The following is a 16,920-nucleotide window of genomic DNA, read 5'->3' on the forward strand; positions in this document are numbered from 1 at the left end:
ACCTCGTGATCCACCCGTCTCAGCCTCCCAAAGTGCTGGGATTACAGGCTTGAGCCACCGCGCCCGGCCGATTTCTATTTTTTGAGGCTGGTGTTGGGAGATTAAAGTTTGAGTGGAAGTTCCCACCGTACCTGGCTGTAACACACACCAGGCTGAGGGAAATGCTTGGCTCCAGACCAGGCCACAGTGAGAACAGTAGGTTCCCAAGGCATAGACAGGGGCCCCTGTGTCCTAGAGGCAACACTGGCAGCCTTGTGAGCATGCTGTCATTGCTTCATGGGACACGTGACTCCCCTTTTCTTCTGCCACTGGATAGAAAACAGGATGCCTGAGACGTATTTCCACCTTCCCCTCCTCCTAAAGCAAAGGCTGGTTTCAGGGGAGAGGGAAGGAGGCTGCAGGCAGATCTCCCATGGCCCCTCTGCCTCTCCAGGTCACACACTCCTGAGGAAGTGGCTAGGCCTCTGCCAACCAAATAACCCCGGCAGTGGTGTGACAGGCTACCTGAAAGTCAGCATCTGTGCCCTCGGTGTGGGAGACCAGGCCCTGGTGAGCTGCCCCTAATGCCCCAGGAACCTATCTTATCCTGGCTGCCTCCTGGGGGCACCCCTGGGCCTCACGCTGGGCGTTGACCATCAGATCTCTCCTTTGTCCGCTGCGTCGCTGCAGGGTTGTCCCGTCCCCCTGCACCAAGTGGGAGGTTGGGGTCCTTGCCTGTGACCTCCACATGACCTTGACTATATCAGCTCTCTGGTCCCTCCAGATAGATCAAAAGCTGCTGTATGGGGCCGATGACACCGATATTCAGATCTTCAAGTCAGCGGTAGTCCCGATCAACATGGCTTACTTACAGTTCTTCATCTACTGCGCAGAGGACCTTCACCTCAGTGAGAGTCCGGGTGCAGGGGAGGGAGCAGCCCTGAGGTTCCCTACATGGTGGTACCCTGGATCCTCATGGAGTTTCCTCATTCCTTTTGATACTAAACTACGGTTTGGGGTAGGGGGACAGGGTGAGACTGCAATGCCCCGAGACGTGTCCTGTGGAAGTGCCATGGACACCCTTTCAGACAGGCCTCACGTCCCGGCCTATGACGGCCAGATGCAGACTCAAGGCTCCCTATGTCCCCCCACCCCATGCCACTGTGTGGAAGAACAAGGGGGCGGTGGTAATTGGAGACAGGTCTGCCCAGGGGGCACCCCTCTCAATTATAGGGGAGGGTTTTCAGTTGTTCTGTCTCCACTCTATTCCCTCCCCCTGAAAAAATACGCTGCTGGCTCAGATGTCTTTTAACTTGTTGTTCATAGAGAAACAGCAGTCAGTGAATGTTCAGTTGGAGGTGGAACTGATTGGGGAAAAGGTAAGTGTAGAAATGTTCTGAGACCTAGAGAGACTGGCACCTAGAGAAAGTAGTGTGGAGAGGAGGGTGGCCCGGTGGGCAAGGCCACAGGAGTCATCTCCCAGTCACCCACTGAGAGAAGCATGCACCCCTGCACCTGGAACTCTGTGCAGGTGGAGGCCATGTCTTATTCTCTGCATGCCAGATGCCCCCCGAAAACCAAATACACATGGGAGAATGAGTGCATGAGTGAAACATGCTAATGAGTGAACAACATTGAAACTGTCGCCATTCCTCAGTTTCTTCATGTGTAAACGAAGGTTCTGGGCAAGAGAGTTGCTGAAATTCCGTGAACCTCTATGAATACAGAATAGCATTTTCCAAAGTGTGCTGTTGGGTGTCATGGGTGAAAAACGGTCCTGTGTTCAAATTCGGAGAATGCTAGGTTAAAGGTAAATAGATTTGTTTCCGTATTTGCCAAGCAGAATTTCTACCACATTCTATTTGTTGCAAGCAAGTCGTTAAATCCAGCCCACACATAAGCAGAGAGAAAACAATGTCTATCTTTTGAAGAGAGGAGTACCAAAGAAATTGTGGACATAATTAAAACCACCATACTGAGTATGTCCCAGTGAGTGGTTGGGTACCTCCAAAGCTAGGTGAAACGTTCTCAGGTGGTAAGTGACATATAATTTTCAAAAATTTTGATACTTCTGCGTTCGTCTTGTGTACCTTAAAAGGTTTAATAAGGCCAAGTAACACTTGGTTTCACAGATACCACTGCTTAAAAATGAAGTCAGTTGATGGTTTTGAAAGAGGCATGCGGCTACCATTAGCTGTGTTTTTACCCATTTTTCTTTTGGAATCTTAGAATTTATCTAGCAAAATCTGTGTGTGTACACTCATATAGTAAGGTTAGTAGCCCTATAGCTATGTAAAAATGAGGTCTATTGAAAGCTGACTCAAGAAAAAATATGAGGAATCTGAATCTGGTAAACACTTCGGATAAGTACACAAAGGACTGGTGCTGTTGCTGCTGAGAAGTTGTGCAGGTGTCTGGAGAGCAGGGATGAGCCTGAGCACCTCTGTATGCAGACAGTGTCCACAGGGGTGCTGGACAGGAAGAGCTGGAAGGTGAGGCCAGTGGAGGGAGGAGGGGCAGGCTGGCACCAACACTGCTTTGGCACATTCCAGCTCAGGACGCACATGCAGACGCAAACCGACAACCCGATATGGAACCAGATCCTGACCTTCCGGATTCAGGTATGGCTCCTCCATCATGCCCACTCTTCTCCTACATCCCCTAATGTAGAAGGGAAGTTTGGATGGTTGTGTGGGGGTGAAGACAAGAGGGTGGGGGCCAAGAAGCATGGCAAGGGGGACTCTGCCTGATAGGAACATGAGGAAGCCCAGGAGAACTTTACCTTTTACAGCTTTACTGAGTTATCATTGACATACCTATGTCAATGGTATGTATGACTTGTAGATATTTATGTATTTGTTTGTTTGTTTATTTTTTTGAGACAGAGTCTTGCTCTGTTGCCCAGGCTGGAGTGCAGTGGCTGGATCTCAGCTCACTGCAAGCTCCGCCTCCCGGGTTCACACCATTCTCCTGCCTCAGCCTCCCGAGTAGCTGGGACTACAGGCGCCTGCCACCTCGCCCGGCTAATTTTTTGTATTTTTAGTAGAGACAGGGTTTCACCGTGTTAGCCAGGATGGTCTCGATCTCCTGACCTCGTAATCTGCCCATCTCGGCCTCCCAAAGTGCTGGGATTACAGGCTTGAGCCACCGCACCTGGCCAGACTTGTAGATATTTAAAAGGTACAATTTGGCCGGGCATGGTGGCTCACACCTGTAATCCTAGCACTTTGGGAGGCTGAGGTGGGCAGCTCACTTGAGCTCTGGAGTTTGAGACCAGCCTGGCCAACAGAGGCGAAACCCGACTCTACTAAAAAGATAAAAATTAGTCGGGCGTGGTGACATGCGCCTGTAGTTCCAGCTACTCGGGAGGGTGAGGCAGGAGAATTGCTTGAACCTGGGAGGTGGAAGTTGCAGTGAGCTGAGCCGAGGTGGTATCACCTACTTATCTGAGCAAACACCAGCTCAGTAGGTGGTAACAGCCTGTAGCCCAAGCTGAGCCACTGCATTCCAGCCTGCGCAACAGGGGGAGACTCAGTCTCAGAAAAATATAAAAGAAGAAAGAAAGAAGGAAGTAGAAAGAATGAGTAGCTGGGACTACAGGTACCTACCACCAAGCCTGGCTAATTTTCATACTTTTAGAAGAAAGAAGAGAGAGAGAGAGAGAAGAGAAGGAAGGAAGGAGGAAGGAAGGAAGGAGAAGAGAAGGAAAGGGAAGGAAGGAAGGAAGGAGAAAGAGAAGGAAAGGGAAGGGAAGGAAGGAAAAGAGAGAAAGAGAAAGAAAGGGAGGGAGGGAAGGAAGGAAGGAAGGAAATGTACAATTTGATACATTTTAAAATATGTACACATCCAGGAAACCCACCATTACAATCAACATGATGAATATATCTATCACCTCCAAAAGTTGCCTCATGCCCCTTGGGAATCCCTTCCTGTGATTCCCATTCCACCCCCTCCCATCCCCAGGCAACCACCAATCTGCTTTCTGTTACTACGTATTAGCTTGCATTTCCTAGTGTTTCATAGAAATGGAATCGTTCAGAAAGTATGCTTATTTGTTCGACTTCTTTCACTCAGCATAATTATTCTGAATTTAATTCATGCTGTTGCTGTGTATCCGTGGTTCATTCTTTTTGTTGCTGAGTAATATTCTATTGTATGGATGTACCACAGTTTGCTTATCCCTTTCCTTGTTTATGAACTTTTCCAGTTTGCGGCTGTTACAGTGAAGCTGTAAACACTTGTGTACAACCCTTAGCATAGACATATGCTTTCATTTCTCTTAGGTAAATATGTAGATGCAGAATGACTAGATTCTGGTAGATATATTAAGCAATGAGTGGGTCATACAACTGAACTTTCCAGAGAACTTAAATGTGCCCTTTCACCCACGTATAAAAACAAAACAAATCCCTTTAAAGACCCATTTTAAATGATAATACACATGTTCTTATCTTCTCAGCAACTTGCCCTGAATATAATTAGAGCTTTTTGTTGATGGCCTAGAGCCATTTTGGGAACATAGTTATTATCCTGGGCTATCTGCAGTACTGGGCTACTTGTTCCTACACTAAATGGCTCCGAGACGCTTTCTTTGTGGGGTTCTGTAGTCTGATTTTGATCGCCTTTCAATCTGTCTCATCACCTATCAGCTGTTGTGGATGACAGTTCTCTTGAAGGTGGAGCCTTACTGGCCTTTTGATGCTAAGTCAGGCTTCTAAGAGCTGTATGTAAAATAAGCACACAGTTCTGTGAGAGAACTTGAGCTCTCTCACAAGTGCAGACACACAGAAATTTGTGGGACATGGATTTGGCAACCCAGAGAGAGTTTTGCTGCCTCATACGTTGTGAAATACAAAATTAACTAATGAGCCCTCCTTCTCCCTCCTGTGAACTCCCCTCCTTGATGCTTCTAGTAGTTACCCAGTCTGCCTTCTTGTGAGTCACCATTTTCAACCATTCCTCATAATCCCTGCCTCATTGGATGATTTTTTTTTTTTTTTTTTTTTTTTTTTTTGAGACGGAGTCTCGCTCTGTCGCCCAGGCTGGAGTGCAGTGGCCGGATCTCAGCTCACTGCAAGCTCCGCCTCCCGGGTTCACGCCATTCTCCTGCCTCAGCCTCCCGAGTAACTGGGACTACAGGCGCCCACCACCTCGCCCGGCTAGTTTTTTTGTATTTTTTAGTAGAGACGGGGTTTCACCGTGTTAGTCAGGATGGTCTCGATCTCCTGACCTCGTGATCCACCCGTCTCGGCCTCCCAAAGTGCTGGGATTACAGGCTTGAGCCACCGCGCCCGGCCTCGTTGGATGATTTTATAGACTCTGAAAGTAGGAAGACATTTCAGAGGAGGCCTAGTCCATCTGCCATCCTTGCCAAGCTCCCTCCCACCTTTTCCGGCCTGTGGTGAGGGCACAGGGCTGGGATCCTCAGATGCTCTGTGGCTGTTCAGAGCCTTGGGAAATCCTCTTTTTTCATCTTCTGTGTTCATCTCTTTTTTTTTTTTTTTTTCTGAGACAGAGTTTCACTCTGGTCACCCAGGCTGGAGTGCAATGGCGCAATCTTGGCTCACTGCAATCTCCGCCTCCTGGGTTCAAGCTATGAGAGGCTGGGACTACAGGTGCCTACCACCAAGCCTGGCTAATTTTCATACTTTTAGTAGAGACGTGGTTTCACCATGTTGGCCAGGCTGGTCTCGAACACCTGACCTCAGGTGATCTGCCTGCCTTGGCCTCCCACAGTGCTGGGATTACAGGTGTGAGCCACCATGCCCGGCCATTGTCATCTTCTTACAGGCTCAGAACCAATGGCACAGGCCAGGCCCTCCCTCATCCTTGAGAGAGGCCGAGGCCTTCCAACATTTCAAGATGTCCAAACACCCAATGGAACCTCATCCATTTTCCCCAGAACACAGTCTCCAGGGTGGGGCCCTTTGGATACTGGCCTGATTGTCTCTAGCCCTTTGGAAATGCAGCAGGCAGGTGTGAACCTCACTCTGAAGAGGCAGAACAGCCAACCACACAGATGGTAGCATCTGAGGCCAGGTGGTCGGAGGGGGAGCAGAGCCCGGGGCACGGCAGAAAACTGGCCTGTGCCAGTGGTCAGTCCGAGGGCCCCAGGGCAGAAGGGGAGGCAGCACACTAGATGAGGAACTGAGAAGCGGGAGGAGTATTATTAGCACGATTCATGGAAAGGTGGTTCGGCCATAAATCTGAACTTGGAGGATTCTTAACTTTGGAAGACCTGGATGCCTTCTGGTGCCCACCTCTCCCCTTCCAACGTCCTTCTTTACCCTGGGCAATTTCCTCCTTTCTTACTAACTAGCTGCTCACCCAGAAAGCCCTTTCCTCTTCTCCTTGGCCTCTTAGCTGTCAGGACCCGGAGAGAATTGGATGAAGAAAATGGAAAGTTGGGAGGTTCCCAGCCGCACCCCAAGAACTGCTGTAAGGAGAAGAGGCCCCAGCGGAGAGGACTGAGGATTTGGGGTCACGCTCTGGCCTCAACCCCGCAGCTCTATTTTACACATGGATATATGGATTTTTTTTTCTTTTATTTATTTTTCTTTTTTTCTTTCTTTCTTTTTTTTGAGACAGAGTCTTGCTCTGTTGCCCAGGCAGGACTACAGCGACGCAATCTCAGCTCACTGCAACCTCTGCCTCCCGGGTTCAAGCAATTCTTGTGCCTCAGCCTCCCGAGTAGCTGGGACTACATGCACGAGCCACCATGCCCAGCTAATTTTTTGTATTTTTGATAGAGATGAGGTCTCACTATGTTGCCCAGGCTGGTCTTGAACTCCTGGCCTCAAGCAATCCTCCCACTTCAGCCTCCCAAGTGCTGGGATGACAGGCGTGAACCACCGCATCTGGCCTCTTTTCTTTCTTTCTTTTTAAAAATAATTAAGGAGGCCGGGCGCGGTGGCTCAAGCCTGTAATCCCAGCACTTTGGGAGGCCGAGACGGGCGGATCACGAGGTCAGGAGATCGAGACCATCCTGGCTAATACGGTGAAACCCTGTCTCTGCTTAAAAATACAAAAAACGGGGCCGGGCGCGGTGGCTCAAGCCTGTAATCCCAGCACTTTGGGAGGCCGAGATGGGCGGATCACGAGGTCAGGAGATCGAGACCATCCTGGCTAACCTGGTGAAACCCCGTCTCTACTAAAAAATACAAAAAATTAGCCGGGCGAGGTGGCGGGCGCCTGTAGTCCCAGCTACTCGGGAGGCTGAGGCAGGAGAATGGCGTAAACCCGGGAGGCGGAGCTTGCAGTGAGCTGAGATCCGGCCACTGCACTCCAGCCTGGCGACAGAGCGAGACTCCGTCTCAAAAAAAAAAAAAAAAAAAAAAATACAAAAAACTAGCCGGGCAACGAGGCGGGCGCCTGTAGTCCCAGCTACTCGGGAGGCTGAGGCGAGAGAATGGCGTAAACCCGGGAGGCGGAGCTTGCAGTGAGCTGAGATCCGGCCACTGCACTCCAGCCTGGGTGGCAGAGCAAGACTCCGTCTCAAAAAAAAATAAAAAAATAAAAAAAAATAAAAATAATTAAGGAAACCATATTGTAGAGTGAAGATAGGACACAGAAGCTTGGGTTGGAATCCTGACTCCACCCCTTACTACGTGACCTTGAGCAAGTCCCTCTGCCTCTCTAGGGCTCATTCCCCATCTCTTTTTAGGGACAATCACAGCCCCCACAGGGTTACAGCAGAGTGGGGAGGGGCTCTGAGGCTCTGGCGACTGCATGTAGCATGAGAACTTCAGGAACTCAACCTCTCTGATCTCAGCTTTCCCATGTGAAAATGGGAATAATAATAGCACCTGGTTCAAGAGGTTTTTAGGAGAGCCCACTGAGCTGGTCTATGGAATTTGTTTAGCACAAGCCAGGGGCAACAGAAACCTCCTAAAGAGGCAGCTATTATTATTTATTCTTTTTCTTTTTTTTTTTTTTTTGAGACAGAGTTTCGCTCTTGCTGCCTAGGCTGGAGTGCAATGGCGCCATCTTGGCTCACTGCAACCTCCGCCTCCTGGGTTCAAGCGATTCTTCTGCCTCAGCCTCCCGACTAGCTGAGATTACAGGCATGTGTCACCATGCCCAGCTGATTTTGTATTTTTAGTAGAGATGGGATTTCTCCATGTTGACCAGGTTGGTCTCGAACTCCTGACCTCAGGTGATCTGCCCACCTTGGCCTCCCAAAGTGCTGAGATTACAGGCATGCGCCACCATGCCCAGCTAATTTTGTATTTTTAGTAGAGACAGGGTTTCTCCATGTTGACCAGGCTGGTCTCGAACTCCTGACCTCAGGTGATCCACCCACCTTGGCCTCCCAAAGTGTTGGGATTACAGTCTTGCGCCACCGTGCCTGGCTTATTTATTCTTTGAGGAGACAGATACACCACTGTTTAAAAAGTTGATGGCTAGACATGATGAAGACATTCTAGGCACACGGCATCTCCATGAGATGGTTTAGTGAATGTGCATTCAGACTGAAAGGGGCTGTGAGAGGACAGTAATATCTACCAGCCCACAGTCAGGGCAGACTCAGCTATCGGAGGGCCTGAAGCTCATGCAATTAGGGGACTTTTATTTTTTTCTTTTTTGAAACAAGGTCTCGTTCGGTCACTCAGGTTGGAGTACAGTGGCACGATCATGGTTCACTGTAGCCTCAACCTCATGGGCTCAAGCAATCCTCCCACCTCAGCCTCCTGAGTAGCTGGGACTATAGGTGAGTGCCACCACACCCAGCTAATTTTTGTATTTTTTGTAGGGAGAGGATTTCATCATGTTGCCCAGGCTACTCAAGTGATCCGCCCACTTCAGCCCCCTAAAGTGCTGGAATTACAGGTGTGAGCCAGCATGCCTGGCCAGAGGGCCATTTCAAAAACACAAATACAAAACGATCATATGACAAGTTCCAGGCCCCTCCCAGGACCCTGCAAGGGGCCCATTCAAATGGGAGGCCCAGCTGGGCGAGGTGGCTCACACCTATAATCTCAACATTTTGAGAGCCTGACGCAGGAGGATTGCTTTTGCCCAGTAGTTCGAGACCAGCTTGGGCAACATAGTAAGGCACCTGTCTGTACAAAAAAAAAAAAAAATTGTTTTTAATTACCTAGGTTTGGCGGCAACTGTCTGTAGTTCCAGCTACTCAAGAGGCTGAGGCGGGAGGATCGCTTGAGCCTGAGAGGTGTAGGCTGCAGTGAGCTATGATCATGCCACTGCACTCCATTCTGGGTGACAGAGGAGGACCCTGTCTCAAAACAAAACAAACTCCCAGAAAACAAATAAGAGGCCCTAAAGCCAAAGCTCCATTAGCTTGGTTGGAAATCCACCTTTCTATGATTAAGTGGCTCGCTGGTAACTGAGCCAGGAGTTGGTCCCAGACCCGCGACTCCTTACCTGTTCTTAAAATCTCCACGAGGACCAGACCATCCGAATGTGTATCCACCACTCCTCTCTCCTTCCCCCGACAGCTACCCTGCCTCTCTAGCTACATCAAGTTCAGAGTCTTGGACTGGTGAGCAACCTGGTGGAGGGTGAAGCACACAGGGAAGGAGGAAATGAGAGCTGGGCCAGGGGCTCAGCCTGAGGAGTGTTTTCTCCAGCCACAGGAAGGACTGCTCGGATGAGATTGGGACTGCCAGCCTGTCCCTCAACCAGATCTCGTCCACCGGAGAAGAGATCGAAGGCAAGCAAAGTCTCGAGCCCACTTCCCACACCCCTCGTCCTGCGCCCGACCCTTCTCACTCTCTCTCCTTCCAGGAGTGTACTCTGGCTTCCTGCCCTGCTTTGGCCCCAGCTTCCTGACTCTGCACGGGGGTAAAAAGGCCCCTTTCAGGATCCAGGAAGAAGGCGCTGTAAGCTTGTCACATCAGCTCTAGGGGACAGCGGAGGTAGAGCTGCCCCCAGTAAAGCACTAGGACCTGGGACGTGCCCGGAGCCCTGTCCCTGGTTTCTGTCCCTCGGGGTCTTGGGGAGGACGTGAAGCCTGTCCATGAGCAGCCACATGCATGTGGGACAGGCGTGGGGGCACGAGAAATAAGCAGGCGGAAGCTCTGGGCTTTCCCTGTCGAAGGGGCTTTGAGAGGAGCCCACGGTAAGATTTTCAGCAGGCGGGAAGGGCGCGCAGGACAGAGGACACAGCACAGGCAAGTGTGAGGAAGCACGAGGTTATTCAGGAATGGCAGTAAATGCCAGGAACCCAACTCAGACTGTCTTAAACCCAGGGAAAAACAAGATTCCTGTCTGCCCGGATCCACTGTGGATCCCAGTTTCTGACTGTGCAAAAAGGCCCTGGGAAGGAACGAGGCAGGGAAGGATGCTGAGGAAGAACCACAGGCACTGGCCCTCCAGTCCACTGCGAGGCCCTCCCTCTCCTTTCCCCACCCCACCCCGCCTCATTCCCTCCTCCCGCAGTCAGGCCTCCGGGCTGGGAACCTCACCACACCGCCTCCAGCAAGGAAGGCCGGGCAGGCGTTGTAATTGGCCTCCTTAGGTCTTGTGTGCTCCCCTTGGATCCCTGCGGCCAAGGAGGCAGGGCGGGCTCTGATTGGCCAGGCAGGGAGCGCAGACTCAGTGATCCCAGTTCCCACCCAGCCTGAGGCATTGTGGGAACACAGTTCCCACCCAGCCTGAGGCATTGTGGGAACACAGTTCCCACCCAGCCTGAGGCATTGTGGGAACACAGTTCCCACCCAGCCTGAGGCATTGTGGGAACACGGGCCTCCATGGGGCAGTCAGGTTCCCAGGATGCAGAAGAGGGCTCAGTGCCCAGAGGTTTCCTGGCGTGGAGGTGTCTGGAATTATCTGGGATTGTGGTTGGAGTAAGCCCCGGGCAGGCAGTGACTGGACAACCTTGTCTTTGCCTCAGGGGTTTGAAAGGAGATTGGCGTGTTCTTTTTCTCTCACCCCTATTCTCCGTTTTTCTCTGGCTTGCCCTAGCGTATTCCCGACTCTGTTAGGGATGGTTTAGCTTATCGAGGCCGAGTCTATCTGGAGTTAATCACCCAAATCAAGTCCTATCAAGACTCCACGATAAAGGATCTCTCCCATGAAGTGACCAGGATAGAGGTAACTGCGGGAAACAGGTAACCCAGGGAAAAACACGAGCCCTGTCTGCCCCAGATCTATTGTGGATCCCAGTTTCTGACCGTGCAAAGAGGCCCTGGCCACTGGCTGTTGAGTGTGTAAGGATGCTTGACCAATCAGCCTGATAATTTACTAAACCCCTGCTAGTGGCTTCATGCTGCAGCAAATCCCGGTGGTTGGGGGACCCTGATGGAAAAGATAAGGTTTCAGTTTTAAGAAATGCCTAATCTGGCCGGGCGCGGTGGCTCAAGCCTGTAATCCCAGCACTTTGGGAGGCCGAGACGGGCGGATCACGAGGTCAGGAGATCGAGACCATCCTGGCTAACATGGTGAAACCCCGTCTCTACTAAAAAATACAAAAAACTAGCCGGGCGAGGTGGTGGGCGCCTGTAGTCCCAGCTACTCGGGAGGCTGAGGCAGGAGAATGGCGTAAACCCGGGAGGCGGAGCTTGCAGTGAGCTGAGATCCCGCCACTGCACTCCAGCCTGGGGGACAGAGCGAGACTCCGTCTCAAAAAAAAAAAAAAAAAAAAACAAAGAAATGCCTAATCTGGGCCAGGTGCTGTGGCTCACACCTGTAATCCCAGCACTTTGGGAGACCGAGGAGGGAGGATCACTTGAGCCCAGGAGTTTGAGACCAGCCTGGGCAACATGGTGAAACCCTGTCTTTACTAAAAATACCAAAAAAAAAAAAAAAAATTAGCTGGGCATGGTGTGGTGCATGCCTGTAGTCTGAGCTACTAGGGAGGCTGAGGCAGGAGAATCACTTGAATGAAACCAGGAGGTGGAGGTTGTAGTGAGCAGAGATTGTGCCACTGCGCTCCAGGCTGGGCAACAAAGCAAGACTCTGTCTCAAAAAAAAAAAAAATGCCTAATCTGGGCTGGGTGCAGTGGCCCACACCTGTAATCCCAGCACTTTGCGAGGCTGAGGCGGGTGAATCACTTGGGGTCAGGAGTTCGAGACCAGCCTGGCCAATATGGCAAAACCCCATCTCTACCAAAAAAATACAAAAATTACCTGGGCATGGTGGCTTGCGCCTGTAGTCCCAGCTACTTGGGAGGCTAAGGCAGGAGGGTCGCTTGAACCCAGGAGGTGGAGGTTACAGTGAGCCAGGATCATGTCACTGCACTCCAGCCTGGGTGACAGAGCGAGACTCCATCTCAAAAAAAAAAAAAGAAAAAAAAAAATCCCTAATATGGTTAAGGAGAAATGGTGTTAATATTCATGACCTACTTTATCAGGGCTTTGTATAACAATCTAAGGGATTTGAGTTTCTTCCTGAAGCCAGTGGAGGGCTACTTACTGAGGCAGGAAGGGGCAGGAGGAGCAGTAACAATAGACTGGAGGAGAGTAGGTTGGGGTCATCCAGTCAAGAGAAACAGGAATACAGCCTCGTTGGCAGAGAGCTGGAGAGGAGGTGGGTAGGTTTCAGAGATCCTTTGGAAACAGAATGTCCAGAGCGAGTGACCAACAGAACGTAATAAGTGAGGCTGACTCCCCTTGCTGAGGCCCATTTTCTGCCATGGGTGATGAGGTGGTCAGGGGTGCGATGCACCAAGGTGGGCTCTCTAAAGAAGGAGAAGGTATGAGGGATATGATGAACCCCATCTTTGACATGTGGTGTGAGACATCAACAGAGACCAGCCCTGGAGCCTGCTAGACACAGGGATGTGACATCAACACACCAAGGTTTGAATCTGTGGTCGTGGAAGAAATTGCCTGAGGAGAGTAGGTGGAATGAAAGGAGAAGGAAGTTTTGAGGATGCCACAGTCTTTAGAGGCAGGTGAAAGAAGAGAAGGGGTTTGTAGAAGAGGCTGGAGAGGAACCTCCAGAGGTGGACTCAGGAGTGGAGATTTGCAGAAAGGAGTGACAAGCAATCTCGAATGTGGCAGAGAGAAAGGGCGAGGACTGAGAGACATATGCTGGTTATTAGGAAGAGATCAGTAGCCTTGGAGATTGGCTAGGAGAGAAGCTGGGCTGCCATAGGTGGGAGGGAGAGGTAGGAGCCAGTGCACAGAGACAAGCCTTCTAAAAAACCTGATTCAAAGCCAGGTGTGGGAGTCTGAGATAGGAGGATCACTTGAGCCCCAGGAGTTTGAGACCAGCCAGGGCAACATAGTGAAACCACATCTCTAAAAAATAAAAGTTTGGCTGGGCGCAGTGGCTCAAGCCTGTAATCCCAGCACTTTAGGAGGCCGAGACGGGTGGATCACGAGGTCAGGAGATGGAGACCATCCTGGCTAACACGGTGAAACCCCGTCTCTACTAAAAATACAAAAAACTAGCCGGGCGAGGTGGTGGGCGCCCGTAGTCCCAGCTATTGGGGAGGCTGAGGCAGGAGAATGGCATAAACCCGGGAGGCAGAGCTTGCAGTGAGCTGAGATCCGGCCACTGCACTCCAGCCTGGGCGACAGAGCGAGACTCCGTTTCAAAAAAAATAAAATAAAAGCTTTTTTTTTTTTTTTTTTGAGACAGAGTTTGTCTCTTGTTGCCCAGGCTGGAGAGCAATGGCACGATCTCAGCTCACCGCAACCTCCGCCTCCTGGGTTCAAGCGATTTTCCTATCTCAGCCTCCCAAGTAGCTGGGATTACAGGCATGCACCACCACGCCCAGCTAATTTTGTATTTTTAGTAGAGACGCGGTTTCACCATGTTGGCCAGGATGGTCTTGATCTTCTGACCTCGTGATCCACCCGCCTCAGCCTCCCAAAGGGCTGGGATTACAGGTGTGAGCCACTGCACCTGGCCTCAAAGTAAATTTTTTTTAACGTGAAAGGAAATGAGAACAGGTGGTAGCTAAATGGGGTTCAGATGGGAGAAGGAAAGTTATTTTTTTTAAATAGGGGAGACCTGAGGTAGTGAACAGACTGGGGGATGCAAGAATGGGGCAGAGGTTGGAACAGAAGCAAGAGGGACTCATATGACGGACAGGAGGCCCAAGCAAGCACCTGGTGAGAACAGCTGAAGTTGGGGGGATAGTGGGCAGCTGGAGCAGGCAGTGGGAAGGTTCAGCCTTTCTGGTAGTATGCATGTATGTGGGGGGGGGGGTGCGGGGTGGGTGTGGGTGTGTGTAAAATCTCAGCTGTACACCCCTATTCACATTGTGTCTTCTGAGGGAAAGGGTTTAGTCAAAAAGGAAAAGCATCTCTACTTGGAATGAGGATGAGGTGGCCCAACCCAGAGCCTACCCTGACAAGGGAGGAGACCACCCCCTTCCCAGCCCCCTGATTTCAGGAAGGGAGGGAGCCAGGGCTGGCTGGGTGGAGGGCTGGGTGATGGAAGTCCTGGAGGAACTGCCCTGGATCAGCCGGGTGCGAGGGAGCCTCTGAAGGCCTTTGAGAGGGAGAGAAGGGAAGATGGCTTTGAAAGAAAGAGAGTACCTCATCCTTGCCTCCCTGCCCATCAATCTAACCCTTGGCTTATGTACTGGGGATGGGGGGTGGGGCGGTTATTGTTTTAGAAGCACCAGAACCGCCAAAAGTATGGGCTGTGCGTCATCTTCCTCTCCTGCACCATGATGCCCAACTTTGAAGACCTGGTCCATTTCGAGGTCAGCATCGGTCACTATGGGAACAAGATGGACCTGAATTACAAGCCTCTCGTCTCAAGCACACAGTACAGCCCAGTGATATATGATGGTAATTGTCAGATTCTGGCAAAGAATAGAGAGCAGCCACTGCATGCCAGACCCTATGCTGGGCTCTCTCAGGGGTATTAGCTCATGGAAGATTCATAGGCATTATTTACCTATATTTCACACATGAAAAAATGAGGTTCAGGGAGGTGAAGTCATTTGCCTAACTGTATAGCTAGCAGGTGGTGAACCCAAGAGTCGAAACTAGGTGTTGACATGAAGTCCTTCTCTACACTGCTTACAACACTACAACTTCTCCAGCCTCATCTTTTCCCCTACTACTCTGAACCACCTCCCATCCATCCGTCCTCCACCCACCAGTGCATGCATCCATCTATTTTTTTTTTTTTTTTTTGAGACGGAGTCTTGCTCTGCCACCCAGGCTAGAGTGCAGTGGCCGGATCTCAGCTCACTGCAAGCTCCGCCTCCCGGGTTTACGCCATTCTCCTGCCTCAGCCTCCCGAGTAGCTGGGACAACAGGCGCCCGCCTCGTCGCCCGGCTAGTTTTTTGTATTTTTAAGTAGAGACAGGGTTTCACCGTATTAGCCAGGATGGTCTCGATCTCCTGACCTCGTGATCCGCCCGTCTCGGCCTCCCAAAGTGCTGGGATTACAGGCTTGAGCCACCGCGCCCGGCAACATCCATCTATTTTTTTATCCATCCATTCAGCCACTCAACTCTCACCTACCCACTTACCCCTACATCCAACCAACTACCCCTCCAGCCTTGAACCACCTCCCATCCATCCATCCTTCACCCACCAGTTCATGCATCCATCTATTTTTTTATCCATCCATTCAGCCACTCAACTCTCACCTACCTGCTTACCCCAACATCCAACCAACTACCCCTCCAGCCATTCATTCACTCCTCCAGTATATACTTATTGCACACCTATAGTGGGGACTATAGAGCAGCGGTTCTCAGAGAACAAACCCAAGGCCAGCAGCAGCAACATCACCCGGGAGCTTGTTACAAATGCAGATTCTCGACCCCACACTAGACCTAGAGAATCCAATAACCTGGGGAAGAGGCCCCAGTCTGTGTTTTCTCAAGCCCTCCAGGTGACTGGGGTGCATGCTCCAGTTTGAGAACCACAAGCACTGCTGTCTCACTTTCATCTTTTTCAGCTTTACTGTCTCATTACCCATTCTGAGCCTTCTGGGCATCCCACTTCCCTACCTCTCTTTTTATTTTATTTTATTTTATTTTTTTATTTTATTTTATTTTTTTTTGAGAAGGAGTCTTGCTCTGTCGCCCAGGCTGGAGTGTAGTGGCCGGATCTCAGCTCACTGCAAGCTCCGCCTCCCGGGTTTACGCCATTCTCCTGCCTCAGCCTCCCGAGTAGCTGGGACCACAGGCGCCCGCCACCTTGCCCGGCTAGTTTTTGGTATTTTTTAGTAGAGACGGGGTTTCACCGTGTTCACCAGGATGGTCTCAATCTCCTGACCTCGTGATCCGCCCGTCTCAGCCTCCCAAAGTGCTGGGATTACAGGCTTGAGCCACCGCGCCCGGCATCCTACCTCTCTTTTTAAAAAAGTTTTATTGAGATATAATTCACAAGCCATACAATTCGCGCATTTAAGTTTGTACAATAGTTTTTCAGTATATTCACAGAGTCGTACAACCATCACCACCATCAATTTTATTTTATTTAATTTATTTATTTATTTTTTGAGACAGAGTCTCGCTCTGTCGCCCGGGCTGGAGCGCAGTGGCCGGATCTCAGCTCACTGCAAGCTCCCCGTCCCGGGTTTACGCCATTCTCCTGCCTCAGCCTCCCGAGTAGCTGGGACTACAGGCGCCCGCCACCTCGCCCGGCTAGTTTTTTGTATTTTTTAGTAGAGATGGGGTTTCACCATGTTAGCCAGGATGGTCTCGATCTCCTGACCTCGTGATCCACCCGTCTCGGCCTCCCAAAGTGCTGGGATTACAGGCGTGAGCCACTGCGCCCGGCCACCACCATCAATTTTAGAACATTTCCTTATCCGGAAAAGGAACCCTATGCCTGTTGGCAGTCACGCCCCATTTATCTCCCACCTCCCCAGTCCTAGGCCACCACTAATCTACTTTCTTTTTCTTTTCTTTTCTTTTTTTGTTTGAGACGGAGTCTCTCTCTGTTGCCCAGGCTGGAGTGCAGTGGCGCAATCTTGGCTCACCGCAACCTCCACCTCCCAGGCACGTGCCACCACGCCTGGCTAATCTTTTGTGTTTTTAGTAGAGATGGGATTTC

At 50.8% G+C, this 16,920-nt stretch overlaps 1 protein-coding gene across 1 annotated transcript in view; it reads left to right on the top strand.

Annotated features, from left to right (window-relative positions):
• FER1L5 (fer-1 like family member 5) overlaps positions 1-16,920 on the top strand; it is a 67,546-nt gene that overhangs the window by 18,657 nt on the left and 31,969 nt on the right. Inside the window, exons 11-19 of the mRNA XM_033238888.1 lie at positions 434-549; positions 764-887; positions 1,306-1,358; positions 2,532-2,600; positions 9,438-9,481; positions 9,570-9,652; positions 9,727-9,821; positions 10,906-11,034; positions 14,514-14,691. Coding sequence (XP_033094779.1) covers positions 434-549; positions 764-887; positions 1,306-1,358; positions 2,532-2,600; positions 9,438-9,481; positions 9,570-9,652; positions 9,727-9,821; positions 10,906-11,034; positions 14,514-14,691 — 891 coding nt within the window. The remainder of the gene's footprint in view (positions 1-433; positions 550-763; positions 888-1,305; positions 1,359-2,531; positions 2,601-9,437; positions 9,482-9,569; positions 9,653-9,726; positions 9,822-10,905; positions 11,035-14,513; positions 14,692-16,920) is intronic.

The sequence above is a fragment of the Trachypithecus francoisi genome, unplaced genomic scaffold (assembly GCF_009764315.1).
Source record: "Trachypithecus francoisi isolate TF-2019V2 unplaced genomic scaffold, Tfra_2.0 Lachesis_group17, whole genome shotgun sequence".
Lineage (NCBI taxonomy): Eukaryota > Metazoa > Chordata > Mammalia > Primates > Cercopithecidae > Trachypithecus > Trachypithecus francoisi.